Genomic DNA, 27,399 nt, shown 5'->3' on the forward strand with positions numbered 1-27,399 from the left:
TTACATAGTGTACACTATCTTAAAGAATTAAAGCCATATTCTACACAAAGAGTGTCGCGTGCGCACACACAAACACGCACGCACAGCCATTCATGTTCAGGTGTCGACAACAGGCGTACCACAGTATGTGCCGATGAAATGTTACGCCACAAGTGTTTCCATAGGCAAAGCCTATTATCCATCAACAAGTGTATCTCGGGTCAACCATCTAACACAAACAAGCCACTGGACTAGAAGTCAAGTTCTTTTACTATGACTCCTTACAGCCCATCCCACTGAGAGGGTGCAAGAGAGGACCACAAGTATGTGGGTGGATGGGTGAGGCTAATCACCACTTCTAGTCTGGCTTGGAGACTTTCACATGATGTGTTCCACCAAGGAAACTGGCCTATTCAACAACAACAAAAAGGATGCCGTTGCAATAAAGAAATGTCCACAAATAATATTAAAAGGTGACAGAAAAAAATGCCTGGGTGAATGCAGAATGAATTCCACTCTACTGGTAAATATTCTAGTTGTATTGCCGGAGAATTTACAACGTAACGTACCTATTTCAGATGGCTGTTCCGCAGATCCACATGTCATGTATCAGGACAGTGAAGTAGACTGTCTGTACTGTACATAGTAGAGGGGATGTGCTATTGAAATCAAATTCATAATTCTAGCTAATTACCCTCAATCACAACATTATGAGATAATAACAGTCTTTGCATTTCCAATAAACAACATTCCATATACATTGCATAGAGAATGGACATCAACAATTTCCCCTCTAGTCCACCTAGTCCCATACCATACTCATACAATTTACTGCGCAGCACACACAGAGCAATTAGCCCTATTGTTGTTGAGTCCCCACATTCTCTCGCACTCACAGACACACTTGTGCAATCTGCGCACACACTCACTCATTTACCATAGAAAGAGCACATGAAGCTTGATCACCTCCACCTCCACTTCAAAACACACACATCAAGAAAAGTAGGAAATCAGAGTAAGGATAGCAGATGAAATTTCATCCCTTACCCTCCGGGCTGGCTGAGGAATTTGACTCTGTTCCTCAGTGAGTTGAGGAGTGTGTCTGCAGTGACTGGTAGCTTCCCTCCCACCTGCTCTGGCTCTGCACCGGGTCTCTCTGTGTCCTCAGTGGCAAGACCGTTGGCTCTCTTTCGAAGTCTGTCGAGGATTGTGTCTCGTGTGACTGTAGGGTTCACTGCCACCTGCTCTGGCACTGGCTCGGAACTGGCTCTGTCTGTTTCCTGCGTGACAATGCTGTCTGTCCACTCAGTACCGAGTGTCCCTTTATGTTCTACCTTTACAGTGTATGTTTTGGACTCTGTGTCTGTCGCTGTCTCTTCTCTGTCAAGTGTGAATGTGTTCTCGCCATGTGTGCTAGTGGTGTTTACTTTTGCTTTCTGCTCAGAGAAAGAGGATGTGTCCTCGGTAGTACGAGTGACTAAGTCCGCTTTCTCTGCTGTGTGTGTGTCTAAAATGCTCCCCTCTCGGTCTGTGGTGTGTGCGAGTGTGTTACGTGTTGCGAGTGTGTCCTGTCTCTCTCTGTTGTCGGTGGCAGCGTGTTTATTCTCAGCGCTGTGAGACTCCTGTGGCTCTTCGTGGCCTGGGGTCTGTCTGAGTGTATGTGTATCAGCGCGGGCCTCTGTTACCAGGTAAGCGTGTGTAACTGCACTCCGGTTACTCCCTGACCCCTCCTCCTCTCCATGCTGCTCTGTGATGGAAGGCGGGGCGGGCGACTCACATTCCATGAGTGTGTGCACCTGCTGAGCAGGCAGGGCTGGTTCCACCCCATCCTCCCACTCTTCTTTCACCAGTGACGAGACTTCTCTCGCTCCTCTCTCCTCCACCAGCACCAGCCTCTCTGCATCACTGTCTTCTGGGGACTCGATGTGTCTCTTCTCCTCTCGGTGGACTTCATTCTCTTGACCTCTATCCTTTGTTTCTAACATTACTTCCGTTACTTTCTGTGACCCCAAACTCCATCCCACTTCAATGGTTTCATTACCATTCCTCCATTGTTTGCCCGTTCCTTTCATTTCCTCTGCTTTTACCTCTTCAACTCCACTCTCCTCCATGTAATCCTCCAAGATGCTGTAATGGACCGCTGGTATAGCGACTTCCACGGCATTGCTGTTCTCTGGTATGATCACATACTGTGAGCTTGCCCTGTTAACTTCTGCATCACAGGGCATATGTTCCTTAATCTGTCTGTTAGAATCTATGCTGTTGGCCTCTTCCATTATCTCCACCTCTGCTTCTTGACCTGTCTCAGTAGCCATTGTTTCAGCTATTGTTGAGGAGACGGACGCATCAATGGAGAAGGTGGATTCAAGAGAACTGGAATTCTTAGTGCTTGGATGGTTAGCGCTAAGAATGTCAGAAACGAGGGTGACGTTGTCTGAGAGAATGTGATCAGAGTTATCAATGTTCATATCAGAATGATGAAGGACGAGATCTGTGTTTTCAGTGTCCTCCGTATCAAGGTATACTGGAAGAGCTGAGGTCAAAGGCTCCGACTGATCAACAAGGTCTGGTCGAGTGTTGCAATCTGGTCGGAGCAGATCAGAATCAGCGTCCGTAACATAGACTGGTTTATCGAGGACGGGGTCAGAAATGGTGGACACTTGGTCAGAAGGAAAACTTTCAGGGAAAAGAAAGTCATAGAGAGATTCATATGTGTCACTAGAGCCAGTATCAGGGACAGCGATATCAGTATTTGGGAGAGGTGAGTCTGAGGTGGCAAGCTCAGGCTCTAAGTCATCCATTTCCATTGGCTCAGTTGTGGGGAGTGTAGGCTCAAAGCGCAGAGAGGCAAAAGCCTCAGGCTCAGTGAGGGAGATATCTGTGTTAGGGTGGGAGGTGTCTATTTGAGGAACAGAGGGAAGCTTGTTTTCAAAAGAAGTGTCTATATTAGTAGGTGTGCATCGAGTGTCCATCATAACGTCCGATGTCATAACGCCAGAAGTGTAACTGCTGATAGCAGATGCGGTGTGGCCAGATATGTGATGTGAGGGAAACATTCCAGGAAAAAGAGAGTCGTAAATATCTTCGAATACTGGTTGAGAGTCAGTATCAGTAACAGTGAGGTTAGTATTAGGGGAAACAGTGGTGTCTGTGTCAGGATGGCTGGTATCCATTTTGGAGACTGCAGCGGCAGGTATATCCATGTCGGGGACAGGGGCGTCAGTGGCAGACTGTAACGGAGTTGATTGGGTGGGGTAACTGACACTAGCTTCAGTGTGATCAATGGCAGTTTCAGACTCCTGTTTAACTGATTCAGGTAAAATAGGACTTGGTGAGTCAAAGGGGTTATCCAAGGACAGGTGTGGGTTAGTTTCATAATTTATTACGGTTAGGTTGGTGTCAAGGCATCCCTCAGTAGAGTCATTGTCTGATCTGGCAGATTCTTGTTCCGAGGTGAAACTTTGAGGAAATAGTGAGTCATACAGAGTTCCAAATACCTGCGTGTTGGCAGAGAAAGTGTCAGTGTTGGGGACAGTGTTGTCACTGTTGGTAATGGAGTTGACAGTGTTTGCAATGGAGGCTAGCATTTCAGGTGTAGATTTATCAGTGCTTGGAACGGGGATGACCATTTCAGCGAGAGAGGGGCCAGGATCAGCAATAGCGGTGCTGATCTCTTCAGAGGTGATGGAGGTGACAGTTTCAGGCATAGGCCTAGATGTATCAGCGGTGGAGACAGAGGTGTCATTGATGGAGCTGGTGTCCATGTCAGTAACAGAGTTGACAGTAATAAGAGCAGAGGTGACGGTGATGAGAATAGGTGTCTCAGTGTTGTCAGCCAAAGTATCAGGGTTGAGAGGAAAGGTTTCGGTTTTAACTTCAGGGATAGTTGTGTCTGTTTCAGTAATAGTGGCTTCTATATTGGGGTCCAAGGCAATATGAGAGGGATCTGTATTAGGGGTAAAAGTGCTGATATTTTCAACAACAACAGGTTGGCCAATGGAGAGAGTAACATAAGAGGCCTCAGCTTTGCTAAGTGAGAGTTCAGTAACAGGAAGGACAGGATCAGAAATACCACTATTCACAGGGTCAGCGCTGGGTAAAGGGGAGAGGGATATTTCATCCCTCTGGTTTGAGGTGTAAACTGTAGTAGGAGGAGAGCTAAAGGGGGAAAAAGATGTAGGTGGGCTCAATGGGTAGCAGGGGGGTGGGCTAGATGGATAGGACGGTGGAGGTGGGTTAGGTGAGAAAGGTGGAGGACTTGGGTTAAAGCTATTAACATCCATAGGAGAAGATGTGTCAGTATGGTCTGTTGAGGCATAAGGGTTGTCACACTGAACATCCGGGCTCTCCTCTTCCTGTGAGGTCTTGTCCCACTCCATCTCAGCCATCGCTAAAGGGACTTTTCTTGTAGCCCGGCCCACTTCAAGAGGAATAATGTTATCCATCTGGGAATTTGGTTGGTTGGTGGCGGTCTCAGGACTGTCCATCGGGGGCTCCTGGGCCTGCGATTTCTTGGGGACAGTGGGAGGAGGATAAGAGGTGACCAGTGTCTTAGTGTTTAGGTCAGGCTGAGACACAGCGAACCTTACCCTCTTGTTCAGAGTGCCGCCTTGGCCGATGTCCCAGAGGCTGAGGTTCAGAGGCTCCTCCTCCTCTTGCCCTTTGACCTCTGACTCGGGGCTGTGGAGGACCACGATGCTCTGGGAGAGATCCCCGTCACTCTTCTTCTTCCTCCTCTTCAAGCCAAAGGTGAACGTGCCGAACCTCTTGGGCTTGGCACGTAGGTCCATCTCTGAGTAGCTGAGGTCCTTGGCCTGTTTGCGAGCGATAGGCGGAAAGGCAGAGGGAGGTATAGTGAGTGAGAGAGAGGGAGGGGGGGGCAATGTGATAAAAGACAGATTGGGGAGAGAAATGAGAGAGAGCATTATTTCTTAGCTTTTAAATGAACATTTCATACTCTACCAACTTTTTTTAGAGAGCCAATAATCTCACTGCATCATTCACATGAGAATAATGTTTTGACTTCATAAGAACCAAACCCCAGTTACTCAGAGCTTGCAATGCTCACATGACAACAAAAGGCAAGAATCACTGGTATGTATACAGTATATTCAGAAACTATTCAGACCCCCTTGACTTTTTCCACATTTTGTTACGTTGCAGCCTTATTCAAAAATGGATTAAATAAAAAAATGTGCTTCATCAATCTACACACAATACCCCATAATGACAAAGTGAAAACAGGTTTTTATAAAAATTTGGAAATTGTGGGTGACATGCCAGGAAGGTGACCAAGAACACGATGGTCACTCTGACAGAGCTCCAGAGTTCCTCTATGGAGATGGCAGAACCTTCCAGAAAGACAACCATCTTTGCAGCACTCCCCCAATCAGGCTTCTATGGCAGAGTGGCTAGACGGAAGCCACTCCTCATTAAAAGGCACTTGAAGGCTGCTTGGAGTTTGGCAAAAGATTCTCTGGTCTGATGAAACCAAGATTGAACTCTTTGGCCTGAATGCCAAGTGTCATGTCTGGAGGAAACCTGCCACCGTCCCTACGGTGAAGCATGGTGGTGGCAGCATCATGCTGTGGGGATGTTTTTCAGTGGCAGGGACTGGGAGGTTAGTCAGGACAGAGGGAATGATGAACAGAGCAAAGTACAGAGAGATCCTTGATGAAAACCTGCTCCAGAGCGCTTAGGACCTCAGACTTGGGCGAAGGTTCACCTTCCAACAGGACAATGACCCTAAGCGCACAGCCAAGACAACGCAGGAGTGGCTTCAGGACAAGTCTCTGAAAGTCTTTGGGTGGCCCAGCCATAACCTGGACTTGAACCTAATCGAACATCTCTGGAGAGATCTGAAAAAAGCTGTGAAGGGACGCTCCACATCCAACCTGACAGAGCTTGAGAGGTGTCATGACTCTCCTGTGAGAATCCAAAGATCAGGTTATAATGGATCAGCGTCTACAGAGCCCTCTCACCCGCAGGGATTGGTGTGGGGGTTTTATGACACCTCACGCCAATCGTAAATTGTAGGCAGCACATGTCTCCTTTTGGTAACTAGTATTGGTGAATGGAATCACTTTCCAAAAACTCTAACGTCCAACAGTGAACACTGGGACAATATATTTCAACATCCGAATGTGGGGAATGATGAGAGATGGAATATGGGAAATTAATGTATATTTTGTGATGTCATTAAACATGGTATAAAAGTGATTTCATTAAAATATTATAACTTGAAGAGCTTTCACACTGTGTATACTGTATCAGGTTTACATCCTTTACGATGTGTAGGAAATATAAAGGATGAAGATAATTTTTTTGTTAAGATAGATTTTAGTTTTCTAACAAGATCATAGTTTTTGATGATGTTTTCCCAGTAACTAGCCATGCCCGAGGGTGCTCAGAGAGTGTGTTCAGTATGACGGAAATGACCCTTTTTATCCAAGTGTATAAAAGATTGAGTTAAGAATCAACATACCAGACTAGAAGGACCACAAGCTGCAGCTAGAAGGACACCAATAAAAAGAGACTTGCTTGGGCCAAGAAACACGAGCAATGGACATTTGATCAGTCAAGTTCTTCCACTCCGATCTTAACAAACCCTTTCTGTATGGACTTCTCTTTGTGCATGGGGGCATTGTCATGCCTTCCCCAAACTGTTGCCACAAAGTTGAAAGCATAGAATCGTTTACAATGTGAAAGTATTCTGTAGAGTTAAGATTTCCCTTCAGTAGAAATAAGGGGCCTAGCCCGAACCAAGAAAAACAGGCCCAGACCATTATTCCTCCTCCACAAACTTTAGAGTTGGCACTATGCATTTGGGCAGGTAGCGTTCTCCTGGCATCTGCCAAATCCAGATTAGTCCATCGGACTGCCAGATGGTGAAGCGTGATTCATCACTCCAGAGAACATGTTTCCACTGCTCCAGAGTCTAATGCGGCAAGCTTTACACCACTCCAGCCGACTCCTGGCATTACGCATGATGATCTTAGGTTTGTGTGCAGCTGCTCGGCCATGGAAACCCATTTCATGAAGCTCCAGACTAACAGTTATTGTGCTGACGTTGCTCCCACAGAAAGTTAGTGAGTGCTGCAACCGAGGACAAGCGATTTTTACGCCCTGCACTTCAGCACTCGGCGGTCCCGTTCTGTGAGCTTGTGTGGCCTTCCACTTCGCAGCTGAGCCGTTGTTGCTCCTAGACGTTTCCACTTCACAATAACAGCACTTACAATTGGGCAGCTCTAGCAGGGCAGAAATTTGACCTCCAACCTCAACTTCCGGACTTGTCTCTGTGCTGCTGGGCTGTTTGTTGCTACTTGGCTATCTGAAAACCTTTGGGGTTTTACTTTTTTGATTCAACTTTTTCACCCCGGACGCTTTAAATGGTGGAGGTCCTGGTTAAGTAGTAACATTAACACTATGCCATCCAATTGCAGTCGCTGTACTCATAATATACAGGAGAACTATCACCTTATGATGAGGATAGCCCTGTTGCAAGAAAAGCTTCAGATGCAATCGTTAGGCAAGGGCAATTTAAGTGTAGGAAAGGATAAAACAGTGTCTGTGCCACCAGTAAATAGAGATAGCAGTAGAAATCCCCCAGCACAGTCCCCGCAGCCGGACAATTTCCTCAAGACTTCCGGAAAGAAATGCTGTCGGCATGCTCAACCAGTGTCACTCATTCAGCAGACAGAAACGTTCAACCAGTTCTCCCCATTTAGCAGCGAGTCGGAGTCAGCGGTCGAGCCTTCTCTGGTCTCTCCTCCACCCATTATGGGGTCTGAGCTGCCGAAGTCTCCCACCATTAGCTCTGACAAATTGAAAACCCTAGTCATTAGTGACTCCATTACCCACAAAATTAGACTTAAAAAGAATCATCCAGCGATCATACACTGTTTACCAGGGGGCAGGACTACCGACGTTAAGGCTAATCTGAAGATGGTGCTGGCTAAGGCTAAAACTGGCGAGTGTAGAGAGTATAGGGATATTGTTATCCACGTCGGTACCAACCATGTTAGGATGAAACAGTCAGAGGTCACCAAGCGCAACATAGCTTCAGTGTGTAAATTTGCTAGAAAGATGTGTCGCATCGAGTTGTCTCTGGACCCCTGCCAGTTAGGGGGAGTGATGAGCTCTACAGCAGAGTCTCACGACTCAATCACTGGTTGAAAAATGTTTTCTACCCCTCCCCAAAAGATAGAATTGGTAGACAACTGGGCCTTTTTCTGGGACTCACCCACAAACAGGACCAAGCCTGGCCTGCTGAGGAGTGATGGACTCCATCCTAGCTGTAGGGGTGCTCTCATCTTATCTATCAACATAGACAGGGCTCTAACTCTTTTAGCTCCACAATGATATAGGAGCTGTTAGCCAGCCTGCCAGCTTAGTGGAGTCTGCCACTAGCACAGTCAGTGTAGTCAGCTCAGCTATCCCCATTGAGACCGTGTCGGTGCCTCGATCTAGGTTGAGCAAAATTAAACATGGTGGTGTTCGCCTTAGCAATCTCACTAGAATAAAGACCTCCATTCCTGCCATTATTGAAAGAGATAGTGATGTCTTACATCTAAAAATAGGGCTACTTAATGTTAGATCCCTCACTTCCAAGGCAGTTATAGTCAATTAACTAATCACTGATCATAATCTTGATGTGATTGGCCTGATTAATTTACTGTGTTAAAAGAGGCCTCTCCTCCTGGTTACACTAGTAACCATATCAACCTCGCATCCCGCAAAGGCAGAGGTGTTGCTAGCATTTACGAAAGCAAATTAAAATGTAATTTATTTTCTCCTTTTGAGCTTCTAGTCATGAAATCTATGCAGCCTACTCAATAACTCTTTACAGCTACTGTTTACAGGCCTCCTCGGCCATATACAGCATTCCTCACTGAGTTCCCTAAATTCCTATCAGACCTTGTAGTCATGGTCGATAATATTCAAATTTTTGGTGACTTTTGGGAAAGTCCACAGACCCACTCCAAAAGGCTTCCGGAGCCATCATCGACTCAGTGGGTTTTGTCCAACATGTCTCCGGACCTACTCACTGCCACAGTCATACCCTGGATCGAGTTTTGTCCCGTGGAATAAATATTATGCATCTAAATGTTTTTCCTCATAATCCTGGACTATCGGACCACCATCTTATTACGTTTGCAATCGCAACAAATAATCTGCTCAGACGCCAACCAAGGATCATCAAAAGCAGTGCTATAAATTCTCAGACAACCCAAAGATTCCTAGATGCCCTTCCAGACTCCCCCACCTACCCAAAGACGTCGGAGTACAACAATCGGTTAACCACCTAACTGAGGATCTAAATTTTAACTTGCGTAATACCCAAGACGCACCTGCACCCCGAAAAACAAAAAACATTTGTCATAAGAAATTTGCTCCCTGGTATATAGAAAATACCCGAGCCCTGAAGCAAGCTTCCAGAAAATTGGAACGGAAATGATGCTCCACCAAACTGGAAGTCTCCCGACTAGCTTGGAAAGACAGTACTGTGCAATATTAAAGAGCCCTCACTGCTGCTCGATCATCCTATTTTTACAACCTAATTGAGGAGAATAAGAACAATCCAAACATTTATTTTAGATACTGTCGCAAAGCTAACTAAAAAGCAGCATTCTCCAAGAGAGGATGGCTTTTACCTCAGCAGTGATGAATTCATGACCTTCCTTTGATGAAAAGATCATGATCATTAGAAAGCAAATTACGGACTCCTCTTTAACCCTGCATATTTCTCCAAAACTCAGTTGTCCTGAGTCTGCACAGAACTGCCAGGACCTAGAATCAATGGAGACACTCAAGTTTTATAATACTGTATATCTTGACACTTTCATGAAAATAGTCATGGCCTCTAAACGCTCAAGCTTCATACTGGACCCTATTCAAACTAAACTACTGAAAGAGCTACATCCTGTGCTTGGCCTTCCTATGTTGAACATAATAAATGTCTCTCTATCCACCGGATGTGTACCAAACTCACTAAAAACGACATTAATAAAGACTTTCTTGAAAAAGCCAAACCTTGACACAGAAAAAAATTAAATGTAACGGCATATATTGAATCTCCCATTCCTCTCAATTAAAAAAAAAGCAGCTCTGTCACGTCCTGATCAGTAAAGGGGTATTTTGTTATTGTAGTTTGGTCAGGACGTGGCAGGGGGTGTTTGTTTAGAGTGTTCCGGGGTTTTTGGTCTATGTTCTATGTTAGTGTATTTCTATGTTCAGTATAGTCTTTCTATTTCTATGTTTAGGGTTTGTTGATTGACCTTCAATTGGAGGCAGCTGTTCCTCGTTGCCTCTGATTGAAGGTCCTATGTATAGGGGTGTTTGTGCTATGGGGGTTTGTGGGTAGTTGTCTCCTGTTTTGTGTCTGTGTACCTGACAGGACTGTTTAGTGTCGTTCGTTGTTTTGTATACGTGATTTGTTTGTTTTTTCCTTCTTTTGATTTAATAAAGTATACACGTAAAAGTATACACGTTCCCGCTGCACCTTGGTCCAATCCTTATGATGCCCGTTACAAGCTCACTGCCCTCCTTTAGACAAATAATGTATACAAAATGCTTCAGTCTGGTTTTAGACCCCATCACAGTATTGAGATTGCACTCGTGAAGGTGGTAAATTACCTTTTAACCTCCCTGGGCAAGGTGGGACGTTTGCGTCCCACCTTGTGCAGCCAGTGGAATCGCGTTGTGCGAAATACAAATACCTCATAAATGCTATAACTTCAATTTCTCAAACATATGACTATTTTACACCATTTTATAGATTCACTTCTCCTGAATCGAACCACGTTGTCCGATTTCAAAAAGGCTTTACAGCGAAAGCAAAACATTAGATTATGTTAGGAGAGTACCCTGCCAAAAATAATCACACAGCCATTTTCAAAGCAACTAGCATGCATCACAAATACCCAAAACACAGCTAAATGCAGCACTAACCTTTGACGATCTTCATCAGATGACACTCCTAGGACATCATGTTACACAATACATGCATCTTTTGTTCGATAAAGTTCATATTTATATATAAAAACAGCATTTTACATCGGCGCGTGACGTTCAGAAAATATTTTCCCTCAAATACTGCCGGTGAATCAGCGCCACAATTTACAAAAATACTTGTCATAAACATTGGTACAAAATTGAACTGTCATTCAAAGAATTATAGATGAACATCTCCTTTATGCAAACGCTATGAAAGATTTCAAAAAAGCTTCACGAGGAAAGCACTCTTTGCAATAATCTGAGTACTGAGCTCAGAAAAATACACTAGGCTATACAGATAGCTGATTTCTTGGGGACATCTAAAATCATACATTGCATTAGAAATATTCCCTTACCTTTGATCATCTTCATCAGAAGGCACTTCCAGGAATTCCCAGGTCCACAACAAATGTTGTTTTGTTCGATAAAGTCCATAATTTATGTCCAAATAATTCCTTGTTGTTCGTGCGTCCAGTAAGCTACTCCATGTGTAGAAAGCGCGCGGACGATGTCGCGACGAAAAGTAAAAAAAAGTTGTATTTACGTTCGTTCAAACATGTCAAACGTTGTAAAACATCAATCTTTAGGGCCTTCAGAACATGAAGATTCAATAATATCTCAACCGGACGGTTCCTGTGTCTTGAAAAAGGTTTTGGAACAGGAGGATCCACCCTCGTGAAAGCGCCCCAAGAAGTGATGTCACCCCCTGCCTCAACAACTTCCCCTCCTTGTCATTCGGGCTCTGTTCATCGTAGAAGCTTCAAACAACTTTGTAAAGACTGTCGACATCTAGTGGAAGCCGTAGGAAGTGCACAATTATTACTACGTCACTGTATTCAATAGGAAACGACTTGAAGAGAGCCCATGCATCCAGATTTCCCACTTCCTGGTAGGATTTCTCTCAGGTTTTTGCTTGCCATATGAGTTCTGTTATACTCACAGACACCATTCAAACGGTTTTAGAAACTTCAGAGTGTTTTCTATCCAAATCTACTAATAATATGCATATCCTAGCTTCTGAGTTTGAGTAGGAGGCAGTTTAATATGGGCACATATTTTTTCCGAAATTGTCTAGCCCCAACAGGTTAATGGAGTCAGACCAAGGCTCTGCAACTGCCCTCGTGCTCCTAGACCTTAGTGCTGCCTTTGACACCATCGATCACCACATTCTTTTGGAGAGATTAGAAACCCTAATTGGTCTACACTGACAAGTTCATGCCTGGTTTAGATCTTATCTGTCGGAAAGATATCAGTTAGTCTCTGTGGATGGTATGTCCTCTGACAAATCATTTGTAAGTTTCGGCTTTCCTCAAGGTTCCGTTTTAGGACCACTACTGTTTTCACTATATATTCGACCTCTTGGTGATGTCATTTGGAAACACAATGTCAACTTTCACTGCTATGCGGACGACACACAGCTGTACATTTCGATGAAACATGGTGAAGCCTCAAAAATTGCCTACCTTGGAAGCCTGTGTTTCAGACATAAGGAAGTGGATGGCAGCAAATGGTTTACTTTTAAACTTGGACAAATCAGAGATGCTAGTTCTAGGTCGCAAGAAACAAAGAGATCTGCTGTTGGATCTGACAATCAATCTTGATGGTTGTAGAGTCATTTAAAATAAAACTATAAAGGCCTGATTGGTGGAGTGCTGCAGAGATGGTTGTCCTTCTGGAAGGTTCTCCCTTCTCCACAGAGGAACTCGATAGCTCTGTAAGTCTGTCCATCGGGTTCTTGGTCACCTCCCTGACCAAGGCCCTTCTCCCCCGATTGTACAGTTTGACCGGGCGGCCAGCTCTAGGAAGAGTCTTGGTGGTTCCAAACTTCTTCCATTTAAGAATGATGGAGGCCACTGTGTTCTTGGGGACCTTCAACACTGCAGAAAAGTTTTGATACCCTTCCCTCAATCTGTGCCTCGACACAATCATGTCTCGGGACAATTCCTTCGACCTCATGGCTTGGTTTTTGCTCTGACATGCACTGTCAACTGTGGGACCTTATATAGACAGGTGTGTGCCTTTCCAAATCATGTCTAATCATTTGAGTTTCCCACAGGTGGACTCCAAATCAAGTTGTAGAAACATGTCACGGATAATCAATGGAAACAGGATGCACCTGAGCTCAATTTCAAGTCTCATAGCAAAGGGTCTTATGTAAATAAGGTAATTCTGTTTTTTTTATTGTAATAATTTTGTAAACATTTCTAAAAACCTGTTTTTGCTTTGTCATTAAGGGGTAATGTGTGTAGATGGCTGAGGATTTTTTTTTGAATAAGTCTGTAACCTAACAAAATGTGGAAAAGGTCAAGGGGTCTGAATACTTTCCGAAGGCACTGTACATACCAAGCTGGTGGGGCATGTAGTAGAAATTCTACAGCCTGGTCTCCGATCTGTTTATGCTCTCTTACTAACTCCTAATGTATGATGGTTGTCATGCCATGTTACCATAGCAGTTTGCTTGGCTATACTTAGGGGTTGCTATATACATCAGCAAAAACAGATCAATGACCAAGCTAGTATTTGGCTGATTGTCAGAACAGAAAGAGTGAAACGTCAATGTACTTGAAGATTACTATAGAAATTGTTGACTGTTAAAGGAAAGACTGAAAGGACAATATGATGTGGTTTGTGGACCAACTGAAATCACGGGCAAGCAGTTGTGTGCGATGTTATGGTCATGATAGTGATGTAACGTGTACTTTATTTTCAGGGGTGAATGAGACAATGTATTCCCCTAACCTTATTGTTTCAAGAAAGTCGTTTTTTTTAAATATTATATTAGTTGTATATGTTTTTCCTTATCATATGTGTCACACCAGCCTTCGCTTTGGCTCCCCCTCCTGTCCAGCTCAGGCGTTCGGCGTCGCCGGACTTCTAGCTGCTGCCGAACCTACTGCTGGAAAATGCTCTTCACTCATCAACCCGACTTGTCTCGTCATCATTACACATCATTACACCTGGTTCCAATCCCCACTCTATCACTATATATATATGCCCTCTGCCATTTGTTTTTGTCGGTCATTGCAAATGTTACTTGTTTTCCTGAGAGAAATCGCTCTTACTATTTCCTGAGTACTTTATATTTTGCATTTTGGGTTCACCTTTGGCTTTTTGTTTATGAAGATATATTTTGAGCACGAGCGTTTGGGTTCGTCCAGTTTTGATCTATTATGTTCCATACCTCCTTGGCTCGCCGGAACCAATCGTCCACCACAGGAGACTCGATCTGACTCTGGTGCCAGGGTCGGCTGATAGCCTAGAACACACTGAAAGGGTGTGAGGTTAGCGGAGGACTGACGGAGGGATAGGCGTTCCGTTAACGGGACAGTTGTAAATCATGCAGCGCCTTGTGTCACGATCGCAGATTTTAGAGAAACAACAAATGTCAGTACATATAAGTGTCTTATATCGGCTGAGAGCTTAAATTCTTGTTAATAGAACTGCACTGTCCAATTTACAGTAGCTATTACTGCAAGAAAATGCCATGCATTGTTTGAGGAGAGCTCCTAACAACAAAACCCTTTTTTTCACCACGATAGGTTTGATAAATTCACCTCTGAAGGTGAAATGTGTACTTACATTCTGATGTATCATCCAAAAGGGTCCCAGAGATAACATGAAGTGTTGTTTTGTTAGATAAAATCCTTTTTCATATCCTTAAAAAGGTCCATATAGCATGCATGATCAATTTTGTACTTCCACTCGTTCAATTTACTAAAGAAAGGCATCTGTAAAAATCAAACCCTACACGTTGTTTCAACCAGTCAAATCACATTTGTATTTATTCCTCAGAGATCCTAGAACGTAACCAGACTTCACTATATCATTAGGAGTGTAGTATATCCTATAGGACACCAAATTCGGTCAGAGAGCAACGCCTTCCAGGCCCGCCGATGATGCGGCCGGTCTTCACTTGATTCACTGTGAAGTCAACTTTGTCAAATAAGCACCAATCAGGGTCAAACAAAGCTAGGTAGATAGCCAATGAGCTGGGCTTTATGGGAGTATATGGTATATAGGGAAATCTCGTATCTGTCGCAGAATGTTGCTGCTAACCTTGTGCGAAAGCAAGCCTTTTCCTTTTGGACAAAAATTATAATAATATGGAGAGTTAAGAAAACTGGGTTTTTAGCAAATGTTGAACACAAAGTGATGATTTGAAAAGAACATTAAAAAGACTGCATGGGGGCTTCAAGAATCAATGGGTATATAGTTGGAGTCGGAAGTTTACATACACTTAGGTTGGAGTCATTAAAACTCGTTTTTCAACCACTCCACAAATTTCTTGTTAACAAACTATAGTTTTGGGAAGTCGGTTAGGACATCTACTTCGTGCATTACACAAGTAATTTTTCCAACAATTGTTGACAACCAGAATATTATTTCACTTAAAATTCACTGTATCACAATTCCAGTGACTCAGAAGTTTACATACACTAAGTTGACTGTGCCTTTAAACAGACTGGAAAATTCCAGAAAAGGATGTCATGGCTTTAGAAGCTTCTGATAGGCTAATTGACATCATTTGAGTAAATTGGAGTTGTACCCGTGGATGTATTTCAAGGCCTACCTTCAAACTTAGTGTCTCTTTGCTTGACATCATGGGAAAATCAAAAGAAATCAGCCAAGACCTCAGGAAAAACATTGTAGACCTCCACAAGTCTGGTTCATCCTTGGGAGCAATTTCCAAACGCCTGCATGGACCACGTTCATCTTTACAAACAATAGTATGCAAGTATAAACACCATGGGTCCACGCAGCCGTCATACCGCTCAGGAAGGAGCTGTCTCTAGAGATGAACGTACAGCAAAGGACCTTGTGAAGATGCTGGAGGAAACAGGTACAAAATGATCTATATCCACAGTAAAACGAGTCCTATATCGACATAACCCGAACGGCCGCTCAGCAAGGAAGAAGCCACTGCTCCAAAACAGCCATAAAAAAGCCAGACTACAGTTTGCAACTGCACATGGGGACAAAGATCACACTTTTTGGAGAAATGTCCTCTGGTCTGATGAAACAAAAATAGAACTGTTTGGCCTTAATGACCATAGTTATGTTTGTAAAAAGGGGGAAGCTTGCAAGCCGAAGAACACCATCCCAACCGTGAAGCACGGGGGTGGCAGCATCATGTTGTGGGGGTGCTTTGCTGCAGGAGGGACTGGTGCACTTCACAAAATAGATGGCATCATGAGGTAGGAAAATTATGTGGATATATTGAAGCAACATCTCAAGACATCAGTCAGGAAGTTAAAGCTTGGTCGCAAATGGGTCTTCCAAATGGACAATGACCCCAAGCATACTTCCAAAGTTGTGGCAAAATGGCTTAAGGACAACAAAGTCAAGGTGTTGGAGTGGCCATCACAAAGCCCTGACCTCAATCCTATAGAACATTTGTGGGCAGAACTGAAAAAGCGTGCGCGAGCAAGGAGGCCTACAAACCTGACTCAGTTACACCAGCTCTGTCAGGAGGAATGGGCCAAAATTCACCCAACTTATTGTGGGAAGCTTGTGGAAGGCTACCTGAAACGTTTGACACAAGTTAAACAATTTTAAGGCAATGCTACCAAATACTAATTGAGTGTATGTAAACTTCTGACCCACTGGGAAAGTGATTAAATAAATAAAAGCTAAAATAAATCATTCTCTCTACTATTATTCTGACATTTCACATTCTTAAAATAAATTGGTGATCCTAACTGACCTAAGACACGGAATTTTTACTAGGATTAAACGTCAGGAATTGTGAAAAACTGAGTTTAAATGTATTTGGCGTATGTAAACTTCTGACTTCAACTGTATATAATTCATTTATAAGTCCAATTACAGATTGCTCCTTTAAGCAACACACACACACACACCACACACACACACACACACACACACACACACACACACACACACACACACACACACACACACACACACACACACACACACACACACACACACACACACACACACACGCTTTCAGACATGCACACAAACACAAGTAGAAAAGCTACCAAATATTGAAAGTTCCCATGTGTCTCCTAACTCACTGGAACACTTTGAGAAGTGTTCACTGATGTGTTAGAAATATAAAATAATATCTGGATCTGTATCAGCAGTTAGCAGGGCAACTTTTCCCTAATCCCTCTGTGCAATTCTAGAAATCTAGCAACAAGAAATAGCCTACATTAAAGCAACAAGAAATAGTCTACATTAAAGCAACAAGAAATAGTCTACATTAAAGCAACAAGAAATAGTCTACATTAAAGCAACAAGAAATAGTCTACATTAAAGCAACAAGAAATAGTCTACATTAAAGCAACAAGAAATAGTCTACATTAAAGCAACAAGAAATAGCCTACATTAAAGCAACAAGAAATAGTCTACATTAAAGCAACAAGAAATAGTCTACATTAAAGCAACAAGAAATAGTCTACATTAAAGCAACAAGAAATAGTCTACATTAAAGCAACAAGAAATAGCCTACATTAAACCAAAATCAATCTGATTATTAAGCTGATCATTATTTTGTTATTGGCTTGGCCCTTTTTTAATAGGCTACACCAAACTCGAGTTAAACTATTGCGCGTATTTCAATTATTTTCTAAGAAATTTCCAAGTAAGTATTTGGATATTTTTTTATTTCAAAATACAAGTAGATAGAATACAAGTAGGGCTGTGATGGTAATTGAATAAACGTTTAACTGACGGTTATGGATGAAGACCGTCATGAAAATAAAACAACGTCAAAACAGTTTAAATAGTCCTACATTCATTTTGGGATTTTTTAAACGTTATATCAACTTTATTTTCATGTAGATAAACTTTACCTAATAGTGGGAGTGTTAACTAATGATTATAAGCAATTGTTTTGCTAACTTAGTCTGCCTACTAAACGTTCTACACCTCTTTCCAAATGATGATGCGAGGGGGTGTAGAGCTCTATAGGCCATGGCACTTCAGTAAAAACAATGTTTTTTATACAATACACATTTTCATTGCTTTATACTAAATTACTAAATCGGTCTTCTTTTAAAAAAGGTTAGATGTGTCTGACTATTGATGAATTATTCAACAGCAGTCGACAAGGTTGTTCTGGCTATGAGGCCTATGACAGGTGCCCCCATTGCAGTCTAGCTGTTTCGGCTACAGAAAAAGAAAAAAAAAAGAAAATAAATATTTCAAATACAAATACTCAAATACACATGTATTTGAACCCAGGTCTGAGCAACACACAGTCGCACAGCAGAGGGGGACAGAGCACCACAACCTGTTTTGCTGTAGCTCCCTCTAGCATGGAATAACAGAACCTGATAACATTATAATTCACTCAAATTACAACGGCACTGAAAATTACTGCTACACAGATCACAGTGTGATGAGTCTATGTGTGGGTGTGTACTTTACTGTCATGACTGCACTGAGAACTGACAGAGGGAGTGGAGGGGGACTGCGACAGGAATGCAGTTACTGTTAGAAAGGGGCCACACACTAACCTTAGGGGCGATATGCATTTTGTAACACAAACAAAAATAATCCCCCGAGTATATTCCTGCTCTGACAAGCCTTGAGAAAATTAAGAGAAATACTCAGATGGTTTCTCCATCAGAATGACGGACACCATAATAACGCCAACAAAAGCAGTAGTTGCCCTTTTGCGATTAGGCTTCTCAAACAGACAGTGGCGTGTATTCATGGATGCCAAGGGAAATCAGGCTTCCCCCACCAAAAAATGGGAAAATATATCAATAATAATGTATCTTTCATCTCTCTGCGTTTCACAATGTTCATTCAATTCGCAAGAGGCTGAATGTATCTTACCTGAGAAAGCATCCGAGCGAGCGAAACAGCGCCCCTCTGTCTCTGTATGTGTAGGCCATCTATCTGATGCTGTCTGGTCCAACAGAGTATGACATTGTTGCCACCTGTAGCATTGAATGCAAGGGAAGCCAGTGAGCATTTGGCCTCCCTTGAAAGAAAAAATAAATAAAATAATAGCCAATAGTAAGCTCAACTGTGAATGGTCCTGGCGCACCAAAAAGAAAGTGTAAAGGGACGCCAGTTTGGATTTGGCATCCCTCCTATCAAATCGCATTGAGAGCATACGTCATTGACCGAAACAACTTGAATTGTTGCATCTCTTTGTGTTGTTGTCCTCCGGTGGATAGCTAGCTAGATAAAATTGTCCCTTTCTTATATTAGTCACGGATGAAGATAGGGATTTGGACTTGTGGTTTTACTTAATTCTCCGTACTGACCAATGATTATAACTGTGATTCTGATATAACCATAAATGCATACATTGTGCCCCTGGCCTGAGAGGATGGAAGTTCAATATGTAGCTAGTTGTAGAAGGCTAATGTTAACGAGCTAACGTTGCCAGTGAAAGGAAGCGAGCAAGCATGTTAGCCAGGTAGCCTAGGACAACAAAAAATAAAAGTGTGTACGGTATGACGGAGTGATAGTTTCGTCAACATGAAAGAGAGGAGGATGGCACTGGCGTTTCTCTACAAGTAGGGTGAGTCAACATGTTTTTCTACTTGCACAAAGGAACGCGCACGCACACACAGAAATCAGAACCATGGATATCATATTTAGCTTACGTTGATTGGACTAATATGTGTGCCAGTTATGGTTTTCATATATACATTTTCCTGAAAGTTTCATCTAATTTATAATAACATCTTCATATCTCAAAATCATTGTCATCTGGTTAATCAAAAATCTATCCAAATCTAAATGAAAATGATAAACCTAAAAAGTAACTTCTATTGCCATTGACAACTACTTAAAAAAACTACATAAAGCAAACAAATAAAAACATTGCAGCCTGCAGGTAGAAAATATCCAGCTGAAAATAAATATCCTATAAATCATATTAGCTATGCATGGCCTGTCTGCAACGAACTTGAAACATTGTATCAACTATTAAGTTGGGTCCAGCCCCGAAACTTGCAACATTGTATAAAATATTCTGGGCCCTCAGTTTCCTGTGCCTGTGAGCTCGGGACAGACACAGCTGTAGGCTGCTTGCGCAGGAGATAAGAAGCAGTGCTTAACTTGGACAGGAGCTCACTGGAGCAGAGTACCGGCACCTCAAATGTTCTACTGCTAAAGCTCCTGTTCCTCTTACAGAATATTAGCTCAAAAGTATCGTGGAGCTCCTGCACCTAAATATAAACAGTACCAGCACCTACTGAGTACCGGAACCTATTTCAGTCCAAGTCAAGCACTGCTAAGAAGTCATCTGGTAGGCCTATTATATGATGTTTCCACTGGATTAGAGCATGACATTTTTCCCTTTCACACTGACTGGTTATTGAAAGGGAGAGAGCTGGAAAGATTTTTCAAATACATTGAGGTACTATTGTAATTCAACAGACTTCGTTTGCTTGCTGTTTGAGGTGAAGAAAACATTACTTTGAGAAGCTCCACAGGTCATTCATTAGTGGTGGTGGGTTAAGCCAATCAGAAATACTATCAGATCCACAAATGGGCACATAGGGAAAGGGGGAAACCTAGTCAGTTGTCCAACTGAATGTATCCAACTGAAATGTGTCTTCCGCATTTAACCCAACCCCTCTGAATCAGATAGATGCTGGGGGCTACCTTAATCGACATCCTTGTCTTCGGCACCCAGGGAACAGTGGGTTAACTGCCTTGCTCAGGGGAAGAAAGACATATTTTTACCTTGTCAGCTCTGGGATTCGATCCAGCAACCTTCCCGTTACAGGCCCAACGCTCTAACCACTATATGCCTACATTTGCACAGGCCAGGTAGCCTATAGGCCTACTTTTATGCATGCGCGTCCTTACGTAACATTTACAGGTGCGCTCCAAACAAAAGACAATGACTAAATTGACAGAACTCGTAAATGAAATTAAATAAACCAAAACTTGTTTCTCACAAGTGTAGCATAGGTTGTAAACTCTGCAAACAATGTGTCCACTCTGACAATGAGTACAGGAAGACTGGAATAATAATACTGAATGCATTAAAATAAATTACCCTAACTAAAGTTACAAATATTGTAGATTAGAAATGAGAAGAATTAACAGTAAATGTACTACTGGTGATATACTGTATGTAAATGGAAATTGATTTACACTAACAATCTAACCCAAACAATACACACAATAAAGTTATGAAACAATGAATGTGCACAAATTGTCAGGAGAGAGCACAATCTGGAGAGAGAGGTGCGTTGTGCATCTGGGCGCATAGTCAATCCGACGTCTGCATTGGCCATGCATCATTTACGCTGATATGGCCTCAGCAGAAGTCAGGGCATTCATACCTCTTGCGCTTTGCAGAGCAGAGCTGTTGTCAAGGAAGTGAGTTTGTGTTTATACAGGATGTACCGCCCCCACTTACCATCAACCAATCCATGCTGAGCTATACAGAGCCCATTGTTACAAAATGTGGAAGGCGCATGGCAATGCGGTACGGAGCTCGATTTGGCCTCTGCATGCCTCTGTAGGCTCAGCAACTGCATCACACCCTCCATGTGGAGCCACTGACCACATTTTCAAATCAAGCATAAATGGCCTTTTATTCTAGGCCATCCGCAATATAGATTTGTTACTGCTCGACTAAAACAATCTCGGTCGACCAACAGCCTAACGACCAAACAATCGAACAGTTGACTTATTGGGGTCAGCCCTAGTTGTCATTGTATTAGACTAAGCATAGGTGATTTGATGATGTTGAAATGTTGAAGTTGAAATGGTGCTGGAATAGGGGAGGCAGCTCCTGTTTTCTTTGCGACTTCAGGTAACTCTCTGTGGTTCTAAATTAATAGTTGTTTAGTGGTTGGAAACATTAACTTGCTTGACCATGCTGTTGGTCATGTAACTGTTTGTTACATGCAATACGCATTGTGGATTTTGTGGTTGCTCTCCAGTTTTGTGTTGAAACAAAAGTGTAGTTGAATTTATTCTGCCACCGTCTTCTTATTGTCTTCTTTAGGCCTATATATCACGGTCACAAAGCATATGAACTAACAGGATTTATAGAGAAAACCACGCAATTATCAGAACACATAGGTTGTAATATGGCTTAATTTCTTTACCCAAGCACCACTACTGAAAAAAGATACTGCACCTTAACAGTTAGGAGTGAGCTACAGTCATACTACAGTAAAGCAAATTAAATGGATACCATAGCTGATAAGCTGATAAGGAAATATATTTTTGACATAATTGTATACAACATTTTTAATTTTTTTAATTTTTTACAGAATTGTAACTATGATTCTATTCCCATGGTGATATAATTACATTTTTTGATTCATGTGCATTACTATTTCTCAAACTGAGCTACAGTTATTACAGTAAGTGAAGTGGTAAGATCCAGTACGGGGATCAGCTGCACCCATATTGGGCATAACTGAAAAAAGACTTTGAGGACAGTGGACAATGACTACAGAGCAAACGTCTACTAGAACTGGAACCCCACTGGGATAATACCGCAGCAAATATACTGACCATCATCACAAATATCCACACAGAACTGGCAGTTGAGCTGAAAACACTACAGCAAACAGCACTGGACAAAATTGAGTTACAAATGGAGTCACTAGACTAGGACAAACATAGAGATATCCTAGACACAACCTAGACAAACACAAAGGTAAAACCCATGTCGTGTGATGAGCTACAACAGTTTCACATTACATTAGGTTTAAGGGAAAGGAACAACTGAAGTACTTTGGACATACATTACAGTATATTCTATGATCACAGCACAGCCATGATAAAAATGTCATAACTCATGGCCTCTCATATAGTATTGCTTAAATAGATCTCCAGATGGGCCGACAGCGGTGGCGACAACTTAAGAGACACAGATTACCTAACGTTTGAGAGAGAAGGATAGCCTAAAGTGCAAGAATATGACAGATTTTTTAAATACTTATTTTCTGTGTATTTTTGTATTTTCAAAAACATGTGGCTAAAATCCACTACTTCTATTTGAAGTATTTGAAAGTGCTGAGCGATTAGTGCTTTTTGAGGCCGGTTCGATTATTAAAAATAATCAAATGTTTTTATTTTGGTTTAGATCATATTTTCTTAACATGAAATGCATTATGAAATAATGACGTTACAATGATGTTTTAGCTTTTTAATGGTAATTTCAAAGCCAAAAATAGTGACGATTAAATTGCCAAAACATTGAAAATATTCCATTGTCTCTGTCAGGTACACATTGGGTACACATCAATAGAAAAATAGGAAATTACTATGAAATAATACAATATTTCAGGTATTATTTTTCATGCCTTAAAGTAATCATCTAATTTATGTTCAGGCAGTAGCAGTCAGCCAGCCAGGCCATCTAACATTACGTCCTCCCCATACTGTACGCTGCAGAGCTGTCTGAAAAAATTATTTTACTAGGAATACTTTCAAACACTGTCTCTGTCCCTCTCGTCGTTGTGTACGTTCCTCTCTCATGCAGTCTGTGTGTATAAACCTAATGTAGCAGGCGTAAAATGTGATCTGTCCAGAGATCTGTATATAATGATGATATGCTCATGTCTCCGCCCTAACAAGGGAAGTCGTTGTCCCAAAGACGGGAAGGTAGGTGACAAGCTTAGGTCCAAAATAAGTACATAGAAATGTATTGGGCTTATTTTGGACAGATTTTGGCGAGAGTGAAACTTCTCGCTTCGCCTCTTCCTCTGATTTGATCAATGATAACTAAGACTCAGTGTCACACAGTGTTCTTGACTTGATTTCTCTCGTGAATGATTTGCAGTGGTGGAAAAGGTACCCAATTGTCATACTTGAGTAAAAGTAAAGGCTCAGTTGGTAGAGCATTGGTGTTTGCAACGCCAGGGTTGTGGGTTCGATTCCCACGGGGGACCAGTACGGGGGAAAAAATGTATGAAATGTATGCATTCACTACTGTAAGTCGCTCTGGATAAGAGCGTCTGCTAAATGATTAAAATGTAAATGTAAATGTAAAGTCACCCAGTAGAATACTACTTAAGTAAAAGTATTTGGTTTTAAATATACTTAGGTATCAAAAGTAAATGTAATTGCTAAAATACACTTAAGTATCAAAAGTAAAAGTATAAATAATTTCAAATTCCTTATATAAAGCAAACCAGACAGCATAATTTTCTTGTTTTGTTTTTATTTACGGATAGCCAGGGGCATCCTCCAACAGTCAGAAATAATTTACAAACAAAGCATGTGTTTAGTGAGTCCGCCAGATCAGAGGCAGTAGAGATGACAAGAGATGTTCTCTTGATAAGTGTGTGAATTAAACAATTTTCCTGTCTGCTAAGCATTCAAAATGTAACGAGTACTTTTGGGTGTCAGGTAAAATGTATGGAGTAAGAAGTACATCATTAAAATTACAGACGGAGGTGCAATTCCTTCCAACTTTGTTCGACATTTGAAGCTGCACAAAGAACGGTAAGTCGTGGCTAATATAGCCGACAGCTATATATAACTTTGCTAGTGTAGCATGTAGGCTAACGTAAAGTTAAATCAATGAGCCTCCACACAGTCAGTCGGTGCGGGAACGTGATCATTGCACCCAAGATTGAGCTACAACTGGCTAGGCAGTTGGTAGCCTAAATCCTGCCTGATGTAACCACAGAGGGTGTGTGTGTGTGTGTGTGTGTGTGTGTGTGTGTGTGTGTGTGTGTGTGTGTGTGTGTGTGTGTGTGTGTGTGTGTGTGTGTGTGTGTGTGTGTGTGTGTGTGTGTGTGTGTGTGTGTGTGTGTGTGTTTGTTTGTTCGTTTGTTGTGTACAAGCCTACATCGCCTGATGGCGCGGTTCTTTCTCATGGCTACCCATATATTTCCATCAAAATATAACGTTTATTTTTTAAAGTAATAAATATATATATTTGTAAAAGCATTCATGATTTGCGTAAATGTAATATACTAACTATTACCCTTGTTAAAAATATGAAATGGTATTACATTTGGCGAAGAGCACATTATGACTTGTTTAGGACTCGAAACTCACAGTTTAGGACTTGAGAATTGACTTGAGACTTGACTCGGACTTCCCTGTCTTGACTTGGGACTTGAGTGCTAAGACTTAAGACTTACTTGTGACTTGTAAAACAATGACTTGGTCCCACCTCTGCGTTACAGCAGTATTCTAAAATATATATTTTTATTTTTTATTTTTATATTCCCCTCGTCAATCTACACACAATATCCCATAATAACAAAGCAAAAACAGTTTTTATTTTGCAAATGTATTAATAATAAAAACCTGAATTATCACATTTACTTAAGTATTCAGTCCCTTTACTCAGTACTTTGTTGAAGCACCTTTGGCAGTGATTACAGCCTCGAGTCTTCTTGGCACACCTGTATTTGGGGAGTTTCTCCCATTTTTCTCTGCAGATCCTCTCAAGCTCTGTCAGGTTGGATGGGGAGTGACACTGCACAGCTATTTTCAAGTCTCTCCAGAGATGTTCGATCGGGTTCAAGTCCGGGCTCTTGCTGGCCCACTCAAGGACATTCAGAGACTTGTCACAAAGCCCCTTCTGCGTTGTCTTGGCTGTGTGCTTAGGGTCGTTGTCCTGTTGGAAGGCGAACCTTCGCCCCAGTCTGAGGTCCTAAGCGCTCTGGAAGAGGTTTTCATCAAGGATCTCTCTGTACTTTGCTCCGTTCATCTTTCCATTGATCCTGACTAGTCTCCCAGTCCCTGCTGCTGAAAACATCCCCACATGATGCTGCCACCATGCTTCACCGTAGGGATGGTATTGGACAGGTGATGAGCGGTGCCTGGTTCCCTCCAGACATAACGCTTGGCATTCAGGCCAAAGAATCTTGTTTCTCACGGTCTGAGAGTACAGTGGTTCATCCTTTAAAAGTTGCAGCGTACTGCGGTGCAGCTTGCATGGTGCCGCAGAATTCTATGGCACGTTATTTAAGTGTGAACCACTGGTACCATTAATGCTAGTTAGTGCTAGTTTGACCACCAGAGGGCATCTTTGAGAAGCAGTTGATAGCCTTCAATAGTGGCTGTAATAGAGAGTAGGGAACGCGGGAGACCGGGGTTCAATTCTCTGACAGGGAGGAAGGAGTAGGCTGTCCTTGTAAATAAGAATTTGTTCTTAACTGACTTGCCTAGTTAAAGTGTGGTGTCAAGCCTACGCACCAGATCTCCAGTGCTCCCCCATAGCCCGGTCTATCCTGTGCCTGCTCCCAAAGCCAGGCCTCCTGCATGTCTTGTCTCCCCAGCCTGGTGAATCCTGTGCCTGCGCTCAGAGCCAGGCCTCCTGCAAGTCTCCCCAGCCTGGTGAGTCCTGTGCCTGACTCCAGTCCGGCGCTGCCAGAGTCGCCTGCCTGACTGGAGCTGCCAGAGTTGCCCGCCTGTCCGGAGCCGCCACTACGGAGAAAAGCCCACCCAGACCCTCCCCTATAGGTTCAGGTTCAGAATGCCCTGGCCATAGAGAGGTTTTTATTCTCTATTTTGATTAGGCCAGGGTGTGACTAGGGTGGGCATTCTATGTTCCTTTTTCTATGTTTTGGTATTTCTTTGTTTTGGCCGGGTATGGTTCTCAATCAGGGACAGCTGTCTATCGTTGTCTCTGATTGGGAACCATACTTTCCCACAGGGTTGGTGTGGGTAGTTGTTTTCTGTTTGGTGTGTTCACCTGACAGAGCTGTGGGGTTTTGTTCCACTTAGTTTTTTTGTTTCAGCGTTCAGTTATAATAAACATCATGAAAACGTACCATGCTGCACTTTGGTCTACTCCTTCTTCCACAGATGAACGTTACAATGTAGGTGCCGGGCTATATGACCGTGTCATCAACTTGATAATATATAACGATATTTTGGAGGTTATTTCGTTTTCAAAAGTGAGCAATTGTAATCTGAATAATGGCCAAAATAATATTTGTAAAGGCCAAAACATTTATTTCTGTTTTTAGAGGGAGAGAAATGCTGGGCCAGTTGTGTGCCGTCCTGTGGGACTCCCAATCACGGTCAGATGTGATACATAATAATACTTTTTGTGGAATTATTTGTTTTGTCTTTTCTGGTGGATTAAACTGAAATTGCAACCAATCACGGCCGGTTGTGATACAGCCAACCTAACTTAGAAATACATTTGACGATATAATTCTCCCCCTAGCCTCCTTCTAGGCAAGTATATTGTCCAGCTACCTGCTAATAACCATAATGGCGCTGTACAACATGACCGTGTGTGTTTGAAAGAGTATTTTCCAGTAAGCAACAATTTGTTTACCTTCATTAGACAACTTTGTTCCAATATTTCTGTAAGTCAGTGATATTTATTCCCATAGTAATTCATTATGGATGCATAACTAAATAAACATTGGCATTTTGAAAGAGTATTTTTATCACTATTTTATTAACGAAAGCATAAAGATGCTATTATTAATTACATTGTTTTAGCTTGAACGTGCAGACTGGCACTAAGAACAGAGGGAA

At 42.3% G+C, this 27,399-nt stretch overlaps 1 protein-coding gene across 1 annotated transcript in view; it reads right to left on the reverse strand.

The window, feature by feature from the left end:
* Window positions 1–27,399, reverse strand: part of LOC106570042 (uncharacterized) — a 93,533-nt gene that overhangs the window by 46,635 nt on the left and 19,499 nt on the right. Inside the window, exon 3 of the mRNA XM_014141968.3 lies at window positions 1,027–4,793. Within this exon, the coding sequence (XP_013997443.3) occupies window positions 1,027–4,793 (3,767 nt within the window). The remainder of the gene's footprint in view (window positions 1–1,026; window positions 4,794–27,399) is intronic.

Source organism: Salmo salar, chromosome 14, assembly GCF_965601325.2.
Source record: "Salmo salar chromosome 14, fSalSal1, whole genome shotgun sequence".
NCBI classification, from domain to species: Eukaryota; Metazoa; Chordata; class Actinopteri; order Salmoniformes; family Salmonidae; genus Salmo; species Salmo salar.